This window comes from Scomber japonicus, chromosome 13, assembly GCF_027409825.1.
Source record: "Scomber japonicus isolate fScoJap1 chromosome 13, fScoJap1.pri, whole genome shotgun sequence".
Taxonomy (NCBI): Eukaryota; Metazoa; Chordata; class Actinopteri; order Scombriformes; family Scombridae; genus Scomber; species Scomber japonicus.
Window position 1 is genome coordinate 30607712 of NC_070590.1, and position 20977 is coordinate 30628688.

The 20977-nt window shown below is 38.3% G+C and overlaps 2 protein-coding genes and 1 pseudogene across 2 annotated transcripts in view; 2 read left to right on the top strand and 1 right to left on the bottom strand.

The window, feature by feature from the left end:
* The window catches only part of LOC128370977 (kin of IRRE-like protein 3), a 125056-nt gene extending 123975 nt beyond the window's left edge, over positions 1-1081 (top strand). The window contains exon 19 of the mRNA XM_053331159.1: positions 605-1081. Within this exon, the coding sequence (XP_053187134.1) occupies positions 605-1081 (477 nt within the window). The remainder of the gene's footprint in view (positions 1-604) is intronic.
* Positions 1082-5812: 4731 nt separating this feature from the next.
* Positions 5813-7021, top strand: LOC128370978 (sialidase-2-like; annotated as a pseudogene).
* Positions 7022-7468: 447 nt separating this feature from the next.
* Positions 7469-19766, bottom strand: tiprl (TIP41, TOR signaling pathway regulator-like (S. cerevisiae)). Its single transcript, XM_053332259.1, has 8 exons — positions 19622-19766; positions 18093-18220; positions 16389-16568; positions 12599-12698; positions 12320-12451; positions 11862-11957; positions 11660-11722; positions 7469-9389 (listed from the first exon to the last, which is right to left on the bottom strand). Exons 2-8 carry the CDS (start codon positions 18215-18217, stop codon positions 9264-9266), a joined length of 822 nt encoding a protein of 273 aa, XP_053188234.1. The 5' UTR covers positions 18218-18220; positions 19622-19766; the 3' UTR covers positions 7469-9263.
* Between the last annotated feature and the right edge of the window lie 1211 nt (positions 19767-20977).

A 20977-nucleotide genomic window follows, 5' to 3' on the forward strand; every position in this document is an offset into this window, starting at 1 on the left:
AACAACAGCCTCTAATAATACAACAGAATAAGAGGATGTAAAACACTAGAAATTATTTACAAATATTAAAAGTAGGCTAAGGATTAAGATACATACACTCACCAGCCACTTCATTAGCAACACCTGTGCAATCTAATTAACAGCCATACAACAGCTCTGCTATTATTCTACTTTAAAGAAGCTTATACATTTTTCAGTCTTTGCTGATATCATTAGAAAGATTTATAAATAAAACAAAATAAAATTATATTTCAATGATCATCTCACAGGTGATGGAGTCAGAGTGTAAAATCATTATTATTATTTCTGTGATATGACTCCAGGTTAATTAGCTTTCTTTTATATTCTGCAGCCATGACGCCCATTTTAGCTATTTGCCTCATTTTGTAATTATTTGTAATTATTTTTTTACCTTCAGTTGAGAAAATTAGGAAATGTAGTGACAGATCAGAAACCAGCTCTTGTTGTGGAGCTAGTTCTATAGATTTACTGTTTCTGTAATAGCTTTTATATAAATGTAGTTTGTTTTAAAGGAAACAACAAAAATAATATATATTTTTTTGTTTCACTGTGATCTTTTTTTTTCTTCTTCTGCATGTAAAAGGACCCCACTAACGGCTACTACAGTGTCAACACTTTCAATGAGCACCATGCCACCCCAACAATGTCCCTGGCTCCCAGTCAGACTCCCGACATAGTGCGAAGCCCACGTGCTGGAACTATGACTATTGGCAAGCAACGGGTGCCCACTGGCATGTCCTTCACCAACATCTACAACACCTTGGGTGCCTGTCCCAACCGCCTGTATGACTACAGCCAGCGCTTCGTCCTGGGCATGGGCAGCAGCTCCATCGAACTATGCGAACGTGAGTTTCAGCGAAGCTCACTTAGTGACTCCAGCTCCTTCATCGACACACAGTGTGACAGCAGTGTCAGCAGCTACAGCAAGCAGGACGGCTACATGCAATTCGACAAGGACAGCAAGACCTCAGCCTCATCCTCCTCCCACTACTCACAGTCCTCCTCCCAGAACTCAGACCTCACCAGGCCTCTTCAGAAACGCATGCAGACCCACGTCTAAAAGGGATAACAAGGATGGAGGGGATGTTCCAAAGAGCCATCTTACCTACACAAATAAGATGCTTTTACAGTGCTTGTTTGAAGCTAAACCTTATTGAAGCACGACTTCTTAATTATGAGCCAACTTTAAAAAATAAATACATGACAATCATTTGTCCACTTCCCCCACTCATGAATTGACTACAGATGGTATTGTATTGTTAAACTTGGAATAATGGCTTTCTCTTGGGAAAGGGGAAAAGGAAAATAGGTGAGCAGTCACAGCAGAATGCTCTGGTAATGTAGGTTTCACTCATTTCCTGTACATCAGTTACAACAACAATTTGGTGACCTTTAATGTTAGCTACATTAGAAATGGGGGTTTCTTTGGTATAATGTGCTGTACATTGTTTTGGCTATTATTTTTCAAACATTGTGAGAATTTTTTTTTTTACCTCTGCTTTGTCTTAACCTTTGTGAAGGATCATTCCTCGTGACCACAGAATGCATGGAGAGGTGGATGTGTCATCTTGTGCAATGCACACACACAAAGGTGACTTTTGGATGCTTCTTTTTAGTTACTTGCTGATTTTGAAAGGCATTATTTACCATTTCCCACCAGCAAGAACCATGTGATGTTTACAAGTGTAGTGCAAGATATTAAAATCTGTACTTTTCCCATTTAATATGAGACATTTACAGCTTGTTTGTGTACTGTAACCCAGAAAGCACTTTCTAGCTGCCAGATCAGGTTCCTCATATTCACATTTGGCTGATATTAAGGTTGTTTTTATACACTAGAACTCTGTAAAATCCAGCATTTTGTGTACTGTGATTTGACTACTGAATGGCAAGGGCGAGGGGTAAAGATAAAGTGAGACCTTTACTGTCTGACATTTCTGACCTTCTGGGGACATTAATGCCCACTGTTTTAAGTGAGCCAGGATGCTACAAATGGAGACAAAATGCTTAGTTTGAAACCTGACAATTAAGACTGCCTCACTCAAGAACAATGGCTAAAAAAAAATAGATAAGCAAACACATTTACTACATTTACTACCACACTTATGAGTTTGAGTGCCCCTGTGAGGAAATGAAGGTAAGCCTGTCTGAAATGATTATGGGTGCCTGTGATGGTTTATTAAGCCACCAGTCAAAGCAGTCATACAATAAAATGGAGTGGATCCAAAGGGCAATCAGACATTTAAAATAAATGACAGACAAGTCCAGTATGACATCACTGAAAAACACTAATAAGATTAAAGATTGTCAGGAAGGGCTTTGGATGGAGTGAAGAAAGCACAAAGTGGTACATTACATACCTACTCATGTTCTACAAATGAATATAATTGATGTGCATGGGTTGATGTACTGTCATAACAAAGCATTTACAGATGTATTAGGCTTGGTCTCATTGTGTAACGAATTGAATCCCATCGCTCACGTCTGGCAATCCTACCTTAGATTTGGGGATTTCTGTTGTGAACATACATTACTGTACAGAAAGAAAGTTTTTGTGCCAACATTGTGTTTTGATTAAAAAAAACTACAATATACCTCAATGCTGCTTGACTGGAGGAATGTTTCCTCTGGAAGATTTTTGACTTAATGCTTGGATATTTTTTTTATTTTGAGAACTAGAAAGAGTACCTTTACACATTTATAATGCTCTCTGTGACACATTTCTGTAACAAATACATTTAAAAAATCTACAGCCCCCAAAAAACTAGTTGAAGAAGTAAAAAGCAGCCAAAATATTTTTATTTGTAAAAATGTCAAACATTCACAATAGATCTTGCAGAAGACATGCAGAGAAAAATATATACATCCTCCTGTCAATTGTTTGATCTTGAATGCCCCCCACCCCCACCTAACACAAACACTCACACACACACACACACACAATGTGAAGAATGTGCAGCCTCTTGGGGCAGACTCCTGTTGGTCCACATCTTCATGATCTGACTGGTCACCAAGTGCATTGTGTGGTCACACAATGGAATATAACATTATTAATAATGGAATATAACATTAATGCAACAGTTTGTCTTTTTAATTGTGTTTTCATACAATATGACATATTGTATGCATTAATTACTTAAAACTAAACAATGACATGAACTATACACACAGGGAGAACGGTAAGATGAGCAAAAGGGTAAGATGAGCCACCCCTTGTTTCTAGGAAACGGTACACAAATGTAATCATGTGACAGCATTTTAAGGAAGAGGGGATCATTTCTAACAACTGGTAGAGAAGGGCAGCACATGGAAAATGTAGTAAGAAAAATATGTGTAAAAATGTGAATTTTTGCTTTCCGAGTGAATTCTTTTTGTGACCAGAGTTAAGCTTATTTTGAGAAAACTGGAATAGATCAATATTCAGGTGCAAAACAAAGTAATAGGTGCTCTTCCAAGGTATAATAAGAGGGCTAAAGAAAATCATGAATGTTAGCGCCTACTTAGCTTTGAGAGGCATTTTTTCAAAGATGGCAGTTTAGGGGGAAGATGAGCCATCAGACTTGGGGCAGGTTGAGCCACTGGATCAGCCTGTGTGAATGGCACATTCAGTTTTCACTTTTATAGGTAATATTCAATGCAGCATACATAGCCTATTACTATGTTAAGTTAGGTCTTCCTCTCTTACACTCCACAGAATAGATTTCATGATGCCACGCAACTACAAAAGGAAAACAGTGAGGGCCTCTCACTCTCGTGAGGATCTGGATTCTGGAGAAGGCAGCCCTGGAAGTATAGAGAGGGATTATCAATAAGATTAGTTCCTCAGGAGAAAATGACATAATTGACACTTAAAAGATTTATTGAGAGACAAAAGGAAGGGCAGGTAAAGACAGGATACACAAGGTTGTCATCAATCCATATGGTGTTAAGTGCAGAAATGGAAAAAGACCTATCAAGAAACTCTCCTCCCAATTCCATGGGTTAAGTCCTCTTAAATGCAGGCAACTCGCCTATAATTTGCAAAACTAAATGATGTGGCAATGCCTGAGAACTGGCTGAGTAGTAAAAGAGCAGGTCAGTGTTCTTAAAGAAATATTGTCAAGAACTGAACTTAGCCTACTGTATGAAATTGTACCTTGCATTAATTTTCCATCAACATCCATGAACAGGAGTGGACTGGTTGGCCTCATTAATGAAACGTAACCATTTATCACGTTATTCATATTGTTATACACCCAACATGATCTTCAATCTTGACGAGAGAGGCATCACCAACGTGCAGGCTCCCAAGCATATAGTTACAGAGATGGGAAAGAAGCAAGTTGGCTCTGACTGGGGAAAGAGGGGAGCTTGTCACCCTGATTTGTGCTGTTGTCATCCCTCCCATGTTCATCTTCCCCTGTGTGCTACCACAAGCACTTTATCAGAGGTCCTCCTGTGGGTTCAATAGGCTACTCATCAATCAACAGGCATTTGTGCAATTCCTCCAGCATATGATCTGTCACACCCACTGCTCACCAAGTAACCCCCTCTTGCTGATCCTTTTACTGTTTTATGTAAAGCACATTGAGTTGCCATTGTGTATGAAATGCGCTATATAAATAAAACTGCCTTGCCTTGCCTTGCCTTTTGCAACCACGATTCTCATAGGAGGCTGTCAGTTTGGCAAAGGAGAATGGCATTGTGCTTCTGACACTCCCTCCTCATATCACACAATCTCTAACCTTTGGGCAAATGTATGGAGCTATTACTGTTGCAATATTATTTGCAAATGCGTATCTCAATCTGTGTGTGTGTAATATGATCTGTGTGTGCGTATTCAGATCTGTGTGTGTGTAATATGATCTGTGTGTGTGTAATATGATCTGTGTGTGTGTAAAAAAAATCTGTGTCTGTATTCCGATTTGCAAGTGAAGACAAATCTGCAAGTGCATGCAAAGATCTGTGAATGTGAACACAGATCTGTAAGTGTACATAGATCTGTAAATGTGTAAACCGATCTGTAAATGCGTACATAGATCTGTAAATGTCTGTCATCACTTACAACTCAGGCAGGAGCTCTCAATTGGCTGTGTTTTTACACGTGAATTTTGCAACACTTCTGCCGCGGCAGATCTGTGATCTGCAAATGTGTAGAAATGAGATTTGTCTGTGACCTCAGTGTTCCTTTGCCCTGAGCTCAGGCTCACAGGCTCACGCTGCCTGGCTGCAGTAGCAGTACTGCCTTACTGTTGAAACATGAACTTGTACTTACAGCGAACACTCTTGAATCCATGTGTATTGCCTCCCGACCATACACTCGACACAACGCCAACCGTGAGCGCAATGAAATGACCCCAAATGACACGCTTATCATCACTAGGTGCTACGCGCCGACTGGTGGTGTGTAGGAGGTACTGTAAAATGTGTATATATATATATGTGTGTGTGTGTGTGTGTGTTTGTGTGTGTGAGTGGCACTCACACACACAAACACACATACAGCTAATTAGTTGCTGAAAATTATACAACACAGCTTGAAAACAAGTGGTGTAAGAAGACATTTTCAGGACATTGTCAGGTTGAGATTAGGTGGTACAGACACACACAGACATGGCCATGACTACTTGGGTGATGGAGACGTGTTTCATTGCGTGTGACGGCTGACCCCTAAGGTGCCAGAGAAAGACTTTCAGTTTCAGGTTGAGCAATAAAGACTCCTCCCTTATTTACAGGCAGCACCATCCAGGCTGACACAGCTAGTCTTTCTTTCTTATTATTCGTATCATCATTTTATACACAAACACCAATTATGGCAAACAGCAAACCAGAGCGACGCAAAGAAACGGTCTTTAAACAGGCAGTGTACAGGATTCCTGCTCTATCTACATCAAAGATGACAAGATCCTGGCCTTTGCAGAGCACTGGGAGACTGTAGCTAATAATAGGTCAGCGAAGCTGGACATGAACATAGGAAAGGTGAAGATGAATGTATGCACTTGTAAAGTGGCGATTGAGGTGATTATCTGCTACTGGTTTATTTGTATATTACTTGTGAAGACACAGTTTTAACCACATCTATGCTAAGTGAATTCTAGTATTTACACACCTCTGACTTTTCCCCCCTAGTGGTGTGAGGTAAAACCAGTGGAGGAGGATCATCTTCATTGGCACCGTCCTTTGAACCCCTGCCCGGTGTATGAGAAGAACAGCAAAACACTGTTCCTGTTTTTCATGTGTCGAAGACACAGTCACAAAGTGGGAGCAGAGAAACAGCAGCGTCAACAAGGCCTGTCTCTGCTACATCAAGAGTAATAATGATGGTCAAAACTGGAGTAAGGTGACTGATTTGACCGATGGACTAGATGAAATCAAGAAGTGGGTTGCATTTGCTGTTGGGCCTGGCCATGGTATTCAAATGAAGTGTGGTAATTTGATTGTCCCACTTTACGCTTATTATTGTGAAAACTCTTCTCCATATGCATTCTGCCTGTCCAGTGATGATCAGGGTAAAACTTGTAAATTGGGCGATAAACTTCACATGAAATCGATTGAATGTGAAATGGCAGATGTTTTTAATGACACATGCAACAGCCTCATCTACGGCAATGCTTGTAGTCATGACGGTCAACGAGTAGAAGCTGTAATCAACAATAAATGAGATGATTTTAAAGCTTTCAATCTTGTTGACTAACCTGTGGAAACAGGTAAAGGCTGTCATGGAAGTGTGGTCCCCTTTACAGCTCAAAATGAATGTGCACATCCAGTTAATAACAAGCGGCTGCTCTTCAGCCACCCAACTGATAAGTCCGGGAGGATGAATTTAGGATCTGAACAAATCCTCATTTGTTTGGTGCTAACCCTGGATCATCAACAGTGTACCCAGTGGTTATTCAGACCTGGCTTACATTGGTGATGGCTGGTTTGTATGTTTATGGAAAGTGGGGAGCAGAACGAAACTGAGCAGATAGCCTGTAAGATTTTCAGCTACAAAGATGTTGAGCGGGGCATTAAAGAGTAGCCTTCTCTCTATGGGTATTTTAAAATGGTATTCCTTGTATGTGACTGTTCACTTAAAATGATAAAAGGCTCCATAAATACACCAGACATTAAGATGTCACTTTTAGTCACAATGATGTATTAGAATATGCTACTTTATGAGTCCTGAAGGCTTTGATTGCTCATTTCTATACACAGTGACCTGTGATTTTGCCAAGAAACAATGGCAGCAGGGAAACTTTTTCCCTCTGTTTCCAATGGAAATACAGTAAATAATAACAGTATAATATCACTATTTTATTTATCATAAACTAGACTGGTTTTCTGTAAGTCTGTAACAACGTGATGTTATCAAAGCAATCTGTTGAAATCTGCAGTTGCAAAATAAGTCATGGCTTTGTTTGATTGTACTTTCATATTTACTCAAGCATGTAACAGAACTCAAATTCAAATAATAAAATCCACTCATATAATGGCATTTTTTCCCCATCTTTATTCCTGAAATTGATCTATTATAGCTTTGAGAAGAACACCACATTGCGCTAAAAAGAGACTGTGAATATCATTCTCATGACGTTCAAAGAATTTCTTGCATAACAAACACATTTACTCTTTTACATACTTTGATATTTTAATTCTTCCAAGTGGATCTGTTTTTTCAGAAATGAACCGTGCCTTTCCTCTTTCCAAGAAAAAAAAGTTGGTTGCTGCCAAATTGTTTCCACTGTTCCATAACAGTGACCTGTATACATGTGAGTTTCATCTCTCTGTCTGAAATCTTACTTTATTAAAATGGCCATTTTTCTATATGCAAAGATCAATTAACTTGATGGTATTGACTTGCTCAACCTGTATGGTGATTATATTAACCCACTCACCAGAGCATTGATATCAGACAATTCTACCAACTCAAATGACTTACAATGCCAATGCAAACTTAAATCTGTTTTACACAACCAGTCAAACGTTTGGACAGAGATAAAACGCGTCAAATTCTTTTGATTGACAAAGTGTTTCTAGTACTGTAGATGATAAATGCCTTGGTGTCATCACCTGTAAAACCTGCATTGAATGCTGCTGTCAAGTCTCAGGAAGAATACTGGAAGTGTTTATCCAGTGACACTGCTGAGGCCAGATGCATCAAACTCTGTGTAGATTCATGACTAAAACTGTGTATCGCCTACACACAAATACAAATTCTTTGCTTCAGATTTATAAAGCTGTGCGTACACATTGTTGTGTTTTATAAATGTCAGTCATTGTCACACTGGACGCATGTGCACAAACCTCATTTCGATAAATGGACAAAGACGTCCTGAACCAGCTGCTTTCATATCAACATGATGCCTTCCCCACCTGTCAATGAAACAAACTGGACATAAAAAGTGAAGTTTCACAGATTGTGTTGCACCAGAGAGGTTCTTCAGCAGAACAGCTGTCTTTACTCACGACCTTTATACACTGCTGTGTGGATCCTTATAGTGTCCATACCATTAATTAATAAACAATTGCGGGCAGTGACTTTGTAGCACTCATCTAAACCCACCCTGCATAAGTGAACATATTGCCTGTCAGAAAAAACCTTTTTGAAATGTTTTTGGACAGATGAAGTTAACCATCATAGTTATTTATGAACAGAAAACAAAAATACGGAAAAAGCAAAGCAAGCTAGCAGTTACACAAAACATTTTATGTGGCCATAAGGTTTGACATTTTCACTCTGATTCTGGAGGTGTTTACTTGCAAATGGAAAACAAGCTTCTGCACCCTCCACAAGTCACTGCAGAAAATACAATAGTCATATTTACAGAAATTCTTCATTACTTTCACTTTAGAAAATACAAAGCTGTTATATGTAGCATTTTTACAAACACATTACTCAAGTTGAAACAGCCATCTTCTTGAGTCTTATGTCAAAAGGCTATTCAATTTGACAGTGAAAAGTGTACACATAAAACAAAATCAGTTCAAATGAACAAAACCTAAACTGAGACGATGGGTTAAAGTTTCACTGATATGCAATTTGATATGGTATTGTTACATCATAATATATAATGTACTGAAACTGTAGATCAGATTGCAGTGTTTAAAGAACACACCATCACAGTGGTCACATATAAAAAAACCTATTCCTGTACAGATATTTGAAGGGAAGATCAATGGTTATGTTACTGTAAGATTACAGATGTACTGTAACACTAATATTATTCTTTTTCATCATGCAACACCAACATGGACGTAATTAGTGAGCAGTATTCTGCTCACTAAAGGCCTTCATTGACAGTCTGAGGCTGTATCACAGGAAGTTCCAGCTTCTCACACTCTGTCAGCTTCAAGGTTAAATGCTGGGCGATCTCATTAGGATCTGTGTATAGTGCAGCAGGAACATTCTAAAGGGAAGAGTAACACCTGTGTTAGAATGACAACAAAAGATACAATACATAGGAGAGATTTACTGATATCAATAAATATTAGTCAGGAGTACATTTAATGTATATTGTTCTAACAAACACAAGCAGGATTTATGCAAATATCTGTGACAGAGACTTTTTAATTCTATGAATGAATCTAGAGCACTTACAAACTAATATAAAGTAATGTGAGGATTATTTTCAAAAGCAAAACATTAGTACATTTCTTTTGTAAATTGGTGATTTTTTATGCTGCGGTGATAAACAAAGGCTTTTATATCAATTCAAAGTGTCTGATGTTGCCTTCTGTAGATAAAGAGATAAATGCTATATAATGCTCTCATAAGACCACTTGATGGCATCAGATAACTTAATAGCATACTGTGACCCTGCAACCACAGAATGAGCATGATACTGTTTCAAACCTCAAAGCGGTAAGAACTCTTCTATGTGGTTGAACCCAAATGTTCAGACTTAACTGCAGACTTTGCATACATGTTCCTGGAAAGTCCTGTGAGAAGTATGATGTTAACTTTAACTTATTACATTACAGCATGAGACACATAATTGGTCTCGGGCAAAAGTGGACGATGATGTACTCCTACACTGTCTCTATCTACTATGGCGTCAAAAAATGGTCCGCTTTTCAGTGCTGGTGTGTGGAGAGGGGCACATGTCATCATGCTCTCTACCTGATGTGATTATTTTCCTTCAGCTGTTAGCAGACAGAGGTGAGGCTCTATCCATGGTTAAAACATGCTGCAGCCATTTCATCCTATCACCAAGGCTACAGTTAAGTGCTTTTTTAAAAAAAATTATACTTAAATATTTTATTGAGTTTTCACGGGCATAGACAAAACAATACAGCAAATAAGGTACAAATGAAAATAACAATAGTAACAACACTAACAAAGTGTCTGGAGTTGGTCCACTATTCAGTCCACTATTCCATTTGGCAGTTAAGTGCTTCTTGAAGAGTCAGAACAACCTGAGCAAACCTTGGCGTGTGTGTTAGTGCTTGTGGACCGTGGTGGCTCCTCCACCATCAGATCAATGAATGACAGTACCTCCAGATGGTTGGACTTCATTCATCCTTCTGTATCCAGCAGGATGAATGAGTCTGACCCTTTGTATACAGCCCCATCTATTTTAAAATCCTTCTCAGTGTAAGCATATTTATCACAATATCATCCACTGTGCTCAATGACAGCAGAATTTCATCATGTCTCAACCCAAGCATGAAGTACAACTTAATCAAATGGTGTAAATGAGTCATGTTCCTATCCGTTCTCTGCATACTGTTTCCTTATTCAAATGAGGTATAATGTGATAAGTTTCACACATTTCACATTCACACTGATGCTTTTTTCTTTTACTTGTGTGACAGGCTACTAATTATTATTATTATCAATAAAACAACAACAATAATAATAACAATGGTCAATGTCAAATATTTACTTTTGATGACATTTGCTTTTTTCACTTTTGTTGTGTAAATGAATTCATTACAGATTTGTGTATTATAATCTGGTAAACTGGATGAGCAAATGTTGGTCTTTATTCATCTATGTTTAACAAGTATATCAGAGCGGTGATACTGTCTTGATTGCCTGTCCAAGACTTTAAGGGCTTGTTTGTGAAGTTTATCTCCATGGACAGTTGAGTCTTTTATTTTATGCCCAGCAGGCTGACAGTGAACACATCACGGTATGTTGGAGAGAAAATGCTGTTTATAGAATTTTTTAAAAATGTAAATAAAAATATCAGCACATACAACATATATCTGTGATAGGCCAATATTGAGCACTGATATTGGCTGAAAGAATAAACAGGTCAGGCTCTAACTTTAACCTATTAGCTGGGTTTTTTTTTATTTTGATAACAGAGGATGCAATAAAAGTGTTAAGTGTCACTATCTTTCATCAATGGCCCACAGAGTCTTCCAGTTGGGCATAGCCTAACTTTGTATAACACACTGTATACAAGAAACTGTTTAATACATTTGATTTCAACATTACACAAAACTTTTAGAAGAATTGGTGACTTTTAAAAGACTAAGTCAATTAATTTCTTGTAATCACAAATATTTTTATATTTATGTGCAAAATATTTTGTGAATTTGCAAATTTTTTGTATTCGTGGAAGATGTTTTATTTTTCCAGATTACACATTTGCACAGGGATTGTTGATCTGTTCACATAAATAATATTGAGACAAAACTTTCTCAATAATGGTCTGTCAAAGCTCACCTTTAGTTCTGCTATGCTGCTTTCCCTTGTGCTGAACTCTCGTAGCATGTAATCCTTTCCAGCCTGGAATCAAAAACAGCATCTCAACTTGTTACTTATTAGAACCTTTACCATAGGAGATTAACCTCAGCTACATTTCAATTCTTTGGCCTGCTCATTAAAAAATATTGAAATCTGTCCTGGATGGAGAAAACCAACTTGCCTCATGATACAATCGTGTGTCATTTATTCTGATTAGTACTCCGTCCACTCGTAGGAAGAAACGCAGCAACAAGAAGAAACTTGTGGGCATCACTCTCTGCATAATCAACAAAACACACATCCAGATGTTAACACTGCAGAGTCACTCTTGCAGAACTTACAAGTTCAAATACTTTACATGCAACATTATATCATGACACAGTGTACATAAAACTACAAAGAGCACATTTTGAAATATGTCATGATCACTACATTATCACTTCTTTTCTGAACTTGGTGATCTTAGACACACCAATCACTGAACTTGGCCCTCTGAGCTTGCCTGGGAAAATAACATGCAGATTTTGGCCAAAGAATCAATTAAAAGCTTAGTGTACATTTGTATTGCCCTTAAATCTTAGTAATTCTGGTTCTTGTTCGGATCTGTAATATCAGCTGAGACATGTAGGCAGCACTCACAATTTTGACACTGATCATTGAGACTCCGTGGTCATGCAGCTCATCCTCAAACAGGAGAACCTCATCAAAAAACATGATCTGTTCCCGAGCCTTCAGCTTCTCCATGTTGATACGTTCCGCTGTCTCAGTCGCCTTCAGAAGAACAACCAATACAAATGAAACACAGGCAGAAGTAGAAGTGATCAAAGACACAAAATATCCATATTTCTAAGACTTTTTACAATATACAAAAAGGTTTTCATGATTTTGTGTTCCACTCCATTAAAGAAAATGTCCCACCTGTATCTGTGTACTTTGTCCTATCAGAGTGCCTCTGTAGTCTGTGGTATATGTCCAGTCGTAGGGTCTTACCACCTCTTGGGAATGTTCAGAATCAGCTCTAGAAGGAAATCACAGATTCATGATTAGTTGTTCGTGAAAGGGTCTCTGCTTGTGAAATGTGTGATCTCCTGTTGTCTTAGAGTAGGGCTGAGGGCTGGTGGGTTAAAAGTGAGTGGAGCACACTGTGATTTACTGCTTGAAAATACCCAACAAAGTTCTGAGATCAGATATACAGTCCACAGATTTCAGTATATTCTAGAAGGTGGTTTCCATTGATTTGGGGGTAGTTGCACCAAACCATGCTGCCAGTGAAACAGCTGTAAAAGAGAACACAAAAAGTAAGGAAATTTGTGCTTGGTAGAGTATTTCTTTGTTGTAACAATGCTTCATGGCAATAAATCTTATAGAGTTGGAAAGCCTGTTTATTTCCATTTTAAATGGTGCCACATTTGTAAGGAACATACATTTGTGGGATGAGCAGCAGAGCTGAGTATGTGGGTTGCGCGCATGAAAAATTTGGCAAATCTTCTCTACCAATGCCAAACAGCTTATTTTGGTGTTGCTATTGACTCTTGTTTTGAGCTTCTGGTAACCCCAGGCGCTGCCAATCAGGTACCAATCAGGCACTCGTGAGCAGGTCAGTTGGTGTCTGCTCCAAAAATCAGCATACCATGTTTGACGGATCTGGATAGGGCCCGTGCCATAGGGAAACTTGCTGGTGATCCGCTCACAAATTTAACATAATATATACTCAACTCAACTAAAATGCATTTATAAACTACATTTAAAATGGGATTTCAGTATTGGGCAGTATATATAATGTATGTTTTGATTTCTGCATCCAGCCTCTCTGGGATCTGCTATCACTCTGCTGTTGATAGCAAACAAAAACATGCCACATATTTAATGTCTCTAATAATTTCATTAACATATAAACTGAGAAAATAATGTACAATAAATCCTTTTCAGCATCACACACACACACACACACACACAGACACACACACACACACACACACACACACACACACACACACGACATAAGGAAAAAGAAATCATGAAACAGAAATTGTGTTCATAATTATAAGAAAATAAGAAGAAAATAATTGGTTCTGAAGTTTATATATTAATTTTACACAGGTTTCCTGCAGGTATTAAGAGGTTAGGTTCAATACTGTTTTTTTTTTTTTATTTTAGCAGTGAATATATTGAAATATAATAAATATAAAAGTAAGTTAGGAGGTTCCCTTATTTTTTGGTAATTATATTTTGGGGGATGAGGGTGTGCAGGAGGAAAAGTTTAGAATGGTAAAAATATGGGTCCTTCAAGAAAAAGGTTAGGAACCACTGCCATAAGGTAGCTGTAATTAAACCACTTCTTAAAAGGCATACTCTTTATCTCCAAGATGAGAAAGCAGTTGCCAATCAGCTGTGTGACTTTCTACATAGTAATAGTTTATTTGAGGATTTTTAGTCATGAGTTAGAGCTCATCATAGCAGACAGCACTGCTGAAAGTTACAAAAACCTTGGAATTGCATCCGACAGTGGACGTCTCTCTGTACTATTCTTGTTAGATCTTAGTGCTTGCATTTGACACTATTGATCATCAAATCCTATTAAAGAGACTTGAACATTTAATAGCCATTAGAGGAACTGCATTAAATTGTTTAAGTCCTATTTATCAGATGGATTCCAATTTGTAAATGTTAACAATGAAGTTAGATACAGTTAGACACAGTGTTCTTCAAGGTTCAGTGGAGTAGACCAATAATATGTATTTTATATGTACTTCACTGTCATCATTATGCAGATGATACCTACTATTATATTTATTAATAAAGCCAGATTAATCTAATCAGTTAACTTAACTACAAGCATGCCTTAAGGACGGACATAAAGACCTAGATGACTTGCAATTTTCTTCTACCTAACTCTGAAAAACTGAAGTTATTGTGCTTGGCCCCAAACACCTTAGAAACACATTACCTAATGATATAACTACTCTGGATGGCATTACCCTGGATTCAAAATGATCGTAAGGAATCTAGGAGTTATCTTTGAGGATCTGTCCTTCAACTCCCACATAAAACAAATTTAAAATACTGCCTTTTTTTATCCAAGTTACATTGCAAAAATCAGGCACATTTTGTCTCAAAGTAGGGCCTTGTAATATGACAATATATATTGTGTGATGCACTCTTTACAGCAGTATATTTCATCATCTGCAGTCTTTCCAGCTTTCATGCAGATTACATTGTTAAATTCTTCTTTTTCGTAAGGAGTTAAGTTGTTGACAACTCTCCACTGCTGTCTGTCCCCCTTCTGCACACACAGAGGACTCAGCGACACACAAGAGGAGCAGCTAGTCTCTGTTGCATTTTGCTGTCATTTATGGTTGTGCTGCTCTCCTCTGCTCTCTGGAGAATCTGTTCCAGGCGGGAATGCTGTGTTATTCTGCCTCACTGTTTTGTGTAAAAGGGTCAGACATGGAATGAGGGGACAGAGTTACTCCACCAGTAAGTGGCTACAGAGGTAGTCACAGAGCCGGATCAACAATAGCCCAGCGGGACATGGAGTTAAAGCGATGGTTTGGCGTAATTTCGACCTAGCCTCATATGCACCATGAGGTCTATCTAAACACCACCTCAGCCGTTCATTTTCATTTGGTCGGAAAATAGTGGAGTTAGAGCCATCAGCCGAATGGCTTAGTACAGGCGCTAATGGGACCACCAGTGTATCTCGTAAATTATTTCAGTAATCACGCGCTATTTCGTTTACAGCTTTAGCAGTAGCAGCAAAGTAAAAGCCATCAGGTAAGTGTTTATTTTAATAAACTCCTGGTGTACTTACAAACTTTTCAATGCATCGATTTATGAGTAAAGAGCTTATTTGTACTCCTGTAGAAGTTTGATAACAATCCAGGCATTATTAGTGGGGTAATTTACAAGATTCACTGGTGGTCCCGTTAGCACCTGTACTAAGCCATTCGGCTGATAGCATATGGCACTAGGTCGAAATTATGCCGAACCATCGCTTTAACACTGTTGTGTTAGCAGTTGTAGTCGAGTGAGCTAGAGAGTGAATGAAGAGAGGGAGCACTGGTAGTGAGAAAGCCGATGAACCAGAGTAAGAAAACAAACAGAGCTATTTAACAGAATCTGGCCAAACTATGGACAAACAACAGATGGTGGTTGGGGAGGGGGCTGCACCAACCATGTATTCATACTATTTAAATGTGCTGTTTCAGGATAGAAATCAATATCGGGATAATAAATTAAATATATCAGGATATGAGATTTTGGTCAAATCACAAAGCCCTAGATCAAAGTGATCACTCCCATTTTATCTTATGTACAAACAGGAACACGTTAGAGAAACTAAACTTCAAACCACAAATATTCAGTCAGAAGCTATGAGCTAAAGCAGACTCATCCAAGCTAGTGGAAAAACCCTATAATTTACCTTTTGAATGCCAAATCAAACAGGTTAAATGGTGGCAGAACAAGAACTGCTAGAAGTTCGATTGAGTCTAAATAAGCAGTGTGCTGTCATTGCTTCTCAATAGAGTTGCAAGCATTTGCCAAAGCATTTGTTAGTTTCTTTAAAGTACTTTGGCTGTTCTATTAGCGCTCAGTGTCTAAATGGTTGGACACACCTGCTTTAGAGTTTTGACATATCAAATGTTAACTGAATGTAGCTTGATCCTCAAGCTGTGGCCTTTAGTAACACAATAGATATGTATCTTGCCTGCTCTCCTGCCATTCCTGAGCACAGGCCACCTTGACAGCATCCTCCATGTTGTTGACTCTCTTAAGGGCATCGATTGCATTGAATTCAATGCCGAAGCCATCTTTGTGTTGGATGCGCAGGACATTGTCCCCAAACAGCATCTCTGGAAGGGAGGGCATGCTCATCTCCTCTGCTAACCTGGAAAAGTCAAAATAAACAAACTGTTTAATGTGACATCACATCTTTGTCCACAGCAACATAATGTATACTGGATATTTATATTTGGTTTTACTGACAAAAAGCAAAGCTATGTAAAGTCCTGCTCCACTCAAAAATGGGTTTTATCTTTAGATGAATGTTTGAGCTTTACACTGCATAATTATGTACAGTATGTGTATGATTTGACACTAGAAGGCTGTTTTCACAATCACCTTGAAATGTATGAAGTTTCTTTTTACTCACTGTAACTGTGAGTTTAGAAGGTTGTAGCTACAAGCATCATCTGTGACACCACAACTACTTTGGAACCAACTAAGGCCCAATATGCAAGTCTGATGTGGAACCTTGAAGCCACACACACATACTGAGAATTTACTTTTCAGAGAACTAGGAGACATTTTGCATTCAGCAGTTAAGCTTTTGAAATGAAACACAGTTGTATATTCATTGATTCTGGATTTTTCAATGATGGAGAAAGAGTAGATGTTTTTAGGGTTGTTAACATGATAACTTCACATTTTTGTGGAAAAAATATGTCAGAAACAAGATTTTGACATGTCCTAAAATATGTCTGCAGGTGATAAATCCTAAACTATTTACAGCCATTTTTTTCAAGCTAGTAGTCTGCCTTTGTTGGTGCAATGTTGCATTTATTGGAGCATTACAGTCACCTGTAGTTCACTAGAACTGTTTGAAACCCTTCCCATGGCTAGGTATTGTGCCACCTGCATGTATCCTTGTGCACTTTCACAATACAAACAAAATGGGACTCACCCATAAAATAAATAAAAAAATAAAAAAACTGCTCCATAGCGCTACCAGAGGTCAGAGGCTCCACAGGGTGTCTTTAGCATAGCTTGGAACATTTGTTTACAATGTAGTTTTTCTCAATACTTATTTGCTTATAACTAACCATTAACTCCCACTTTATCCATGCTGTGTGACAATATCACACAAGATATGATGCTTTCCCAGGATTAGGATGAGATACTTGCAACAGAAAACATAAATACATTTAATTTGTATGTACAGGTGATTTTTAATATAATTTAATGATTTTTACCAAAGCTAATATGTTAATTTGAGCACATTGCTAAACATGAACACATTGGGAAAGTAAACATTATCTATTAAAACGTTTTTTCCTCTTTTTTTTGCTGTACTTTCACTGCGTGCTATAACAGGCAACTGGAGCTGCTGCCTGTATCTTCTGTACTGTTCTGACCCTGTGTCACTATACAAAAGTTAGGTCACAGTTCAGGTATGTCCTGGGCTGGATCAGATTTCATTTAGAGATTTCCAGTGTTGGAGTTTGAGTGTGTAAAATTGTGTTTCTTTACCTCTTTCTGAACCCAACTTTAGGCATAGCCTCAATGCTGTCATCTTAAATCTGCATTAAATGATTTTGTGTCCACTTGGGGGCAGCAAAAACAAGTTGTGATAACAACGCTGACATATCATCACCTTTTAAATGGATGACTGTAAGTAAGAGCAACATCTCACCGTTCAATGTCTTTGGATTTCATGATGTGGTTTTTGGCAGCAGTCACTTTCCATGGTCCAAAGGTGAAGTCCTGCTTACTGCTCTTGAAACCATGTGACATCATTGTGGACAGAGAGGCCAACATCAGCTGTAAGAAAACATCAGCAATTTTTTCAAATAAATTGGACAGACAGATACTGTTAAAAAGGTTTTAAGATCCCTTTCACTTGTGATAATATTGGTGATTAATTGTGAGTTTCCAAAGGGGTTGCTATGGTCACCGTCAAGCTGATGATTTGCTTCCAACGGTTCTGTATGTTTGACAAACATTACATTAAGTTTCTGAAGCTGTTCATCTGTCCACTTCATTGTGAAAAGTGGATCCACTAAATGGTCAAAAGTATGAGTCTGTCCACCACACTGCAAGAGCTTGCTACCATTCAGCCAGAGGAACATTAGTGGAGTCTACCACTGATGTTTGATGATAAGGTCTGGCTCACTGTCAGCATTCTGCTCAGGGGTTGGATGGGGATTTGTGAAGGCCAGTTTATTTCCACAACAAAATGGGGGAAAAAACACAATTGTAGGTTGACAATCACTCAGCAAGTAAAACAGAATGCCAGCACAATCTTGCAAAAAAGCAGGCCTAATAGTACAGTACATTCGAAATACTACAGTTATGCAGAAATCGGAGGTAGGGATAAAACACCAACATAAACAAACAAGAGGACAACTAAATTTCTGGAAGTAATAATACAAATACAGATGTTGGCTGTGATCTGTCTAATCTTTGAAAGTCTTTCAGTTCGTATTTAGTCTGTCTCAACTTTTAGGTCTCAGAACGTAAGCTTTATAAACTTACTTTCTTGTCTGGATACAGGACTCATGTGTTTACATAATACAGCTTTACCTTATGGATGACTTCGTTTGTACCTGGCTTCTATACTGTTTTATTTTTATGCTGTCTCTCTGCACTGGGGAGGACTTTGTGGCCATAGCTTCAAAAGCAGCTAATAGTTAAGCAAATATAATTTTCTACAATTTCTACAGTGTATGCTGGATTTTAATTAACGACTGAACGTACATAGTCAAATCAGTTCGTAAATCATTTTAAAAAGGCTATATGCAGCCTCCACAGAGAGGAATCGTATATTCATGAATGTTATGTTATGTAAAAATTGTCTTATAAACTTCGTTGAACTCACCATATTATTGTAAACCCTGGTAAAACAGCTACCAAAAAAATATTTCTTAGACACATTGGATAATTGAACATAACCTTAAACATTTGGTTCACTGTAAATCAAAAGCTTCATATTTCTGACAGATGGTATGTGTAGAGCTGCAGAACGCATTGCTTTAGCCCTAATTTGTGTCTCTCATGTAACGTTAACGTTATCATCACAACATTGGAATGAATCAACCGGCTTCACTTCAAATCACATTTCTTGTTGTGGTTGAACATTAAGCAACGCTGTCTTTACCAAGTAAGACTACTGGTGTGTACAGCTGGAGGTTAGAATTCATTACAGAAAAGACAATGGTTTACCTTAATGTTGTTGTCAACTGTTCCTGGTCATGGAAGCTACTTCAGTGCGCCGGTGAAAAGTGACCGTCTATGCTTGCTACGCTCACGCTATGGTTCCGCTTCAAACTGCCGTGTGGAAATTGTGCCAGTGATTACAAGATCGTCACTCACTCCTCACCGCTTCGTCAGAAGAAACTTTTACTTGTTGACATTATGGTAGTGTATGCAGTAAAGTTACATGCATGTATGTCGCGAACAAACAGTCCTAATTTCTTAATTCGGGGGGGGGGGGGGGGACTGAACATCCTAATTGTAGCAATGGCCACTGGTTATAACGCTATGTCGTTTCAGATTCCAAGAACACACACATACACACACACACACACACACGCACACACATAAACAGACTTTAGGTTTAAGCCCCTCGCTGACTCAAACTAGAATGCTAGGGATTCTAACAGAAACCAAGCTAGCATTTCCACTTTTAATATTACAAATTACAACACCGGTGGAAGGACTGAAATGACTTGTGTTCCAAGCTGTGAATTAATCATGTCATGCCACATTTTAAATACCCTTAGGCCTAAATCACGGTGTAAAATGTATATCTGAAATTTGCCCCGAAACCTGATTCTCTTTTTGTAAGTGGCAAAATGATATGCTTTGTGAGACTTTGTGCAGATTAAATGGCATCCATACACCATCACTGATGGTTAGTTGTGAAATGTAATTAAAAGAGTACGGTCTAGACTTGCTCTATGTGAAAGTTGCCTTTAAATAACTTTCACTGTGATTTGGTGCTATATAAATAACATTGAACTGAATTGAATGTAATTTTTTAAGAAGGTTTTACAGTGGAACATAAAGTCTCTTGCTCACAAACTTAGACCCTGAATTGCACAGCCACATTGGAGAAAAAAACAGTTTATAAGAAAAGTGAAAAACAAATTAATGTTTTGACTTTTAAGATTACTATAGGCCTACAAATAACTGAAGAGACACATCCTTTCACCAGAAATGCAATTTGTATTTGGGTACAATCCTTGACAGCATATTCAATGTACAGAGCTTCCAGGTATGAAAGTTGAAGTCAGTGTAGTTGAATTGCCTAAAAACTCCAGTTCAGCACTCAGCCAAATACTTTTGGATCATACTCACAGCCTCCACATAAATGTCTGTACCATATATGCTCTGTGCAGTCAACTTCTACTAGTTCTAGTCTCTTGAGAGATTTCTGCTGGCGGAATCTGGTTAGATATTTCATAACCCCTAAGTTAAAATGTGTGCAGACAGGGGAGACGGCAGGGGAGACTATGTTGGAGGAACTGTGGTGAACAGCTAGTGGACCATTTTCATATATTCTGGAGCTGCCCAGCT

Excerpts from the sequence above, each read along its gene's own strand:
- tiprl (XM_053332259.1), bottom strand. The coding sequence starts at position 18,217 with ATGTTGGCCTCTCTGTCCACAATGATGTCACATGGTTTCAAGAGCAGT. Across the intron at positions 16,569-18,092 it reads AAATCCAAAGACATTGAACG|GTTAGCAGAGGAGATGAGCA; the intron begins GTGAGATGTTGC and ends TGACTTTTCCAG. Across the intron at positions 11,958-12,319 it reads CAATGATCAGTGTCAAAATT|AGAGTGATGCCCACAAGTTT; the intron begins GTGAGTGCTGCC and ends TTGATTATGCAG.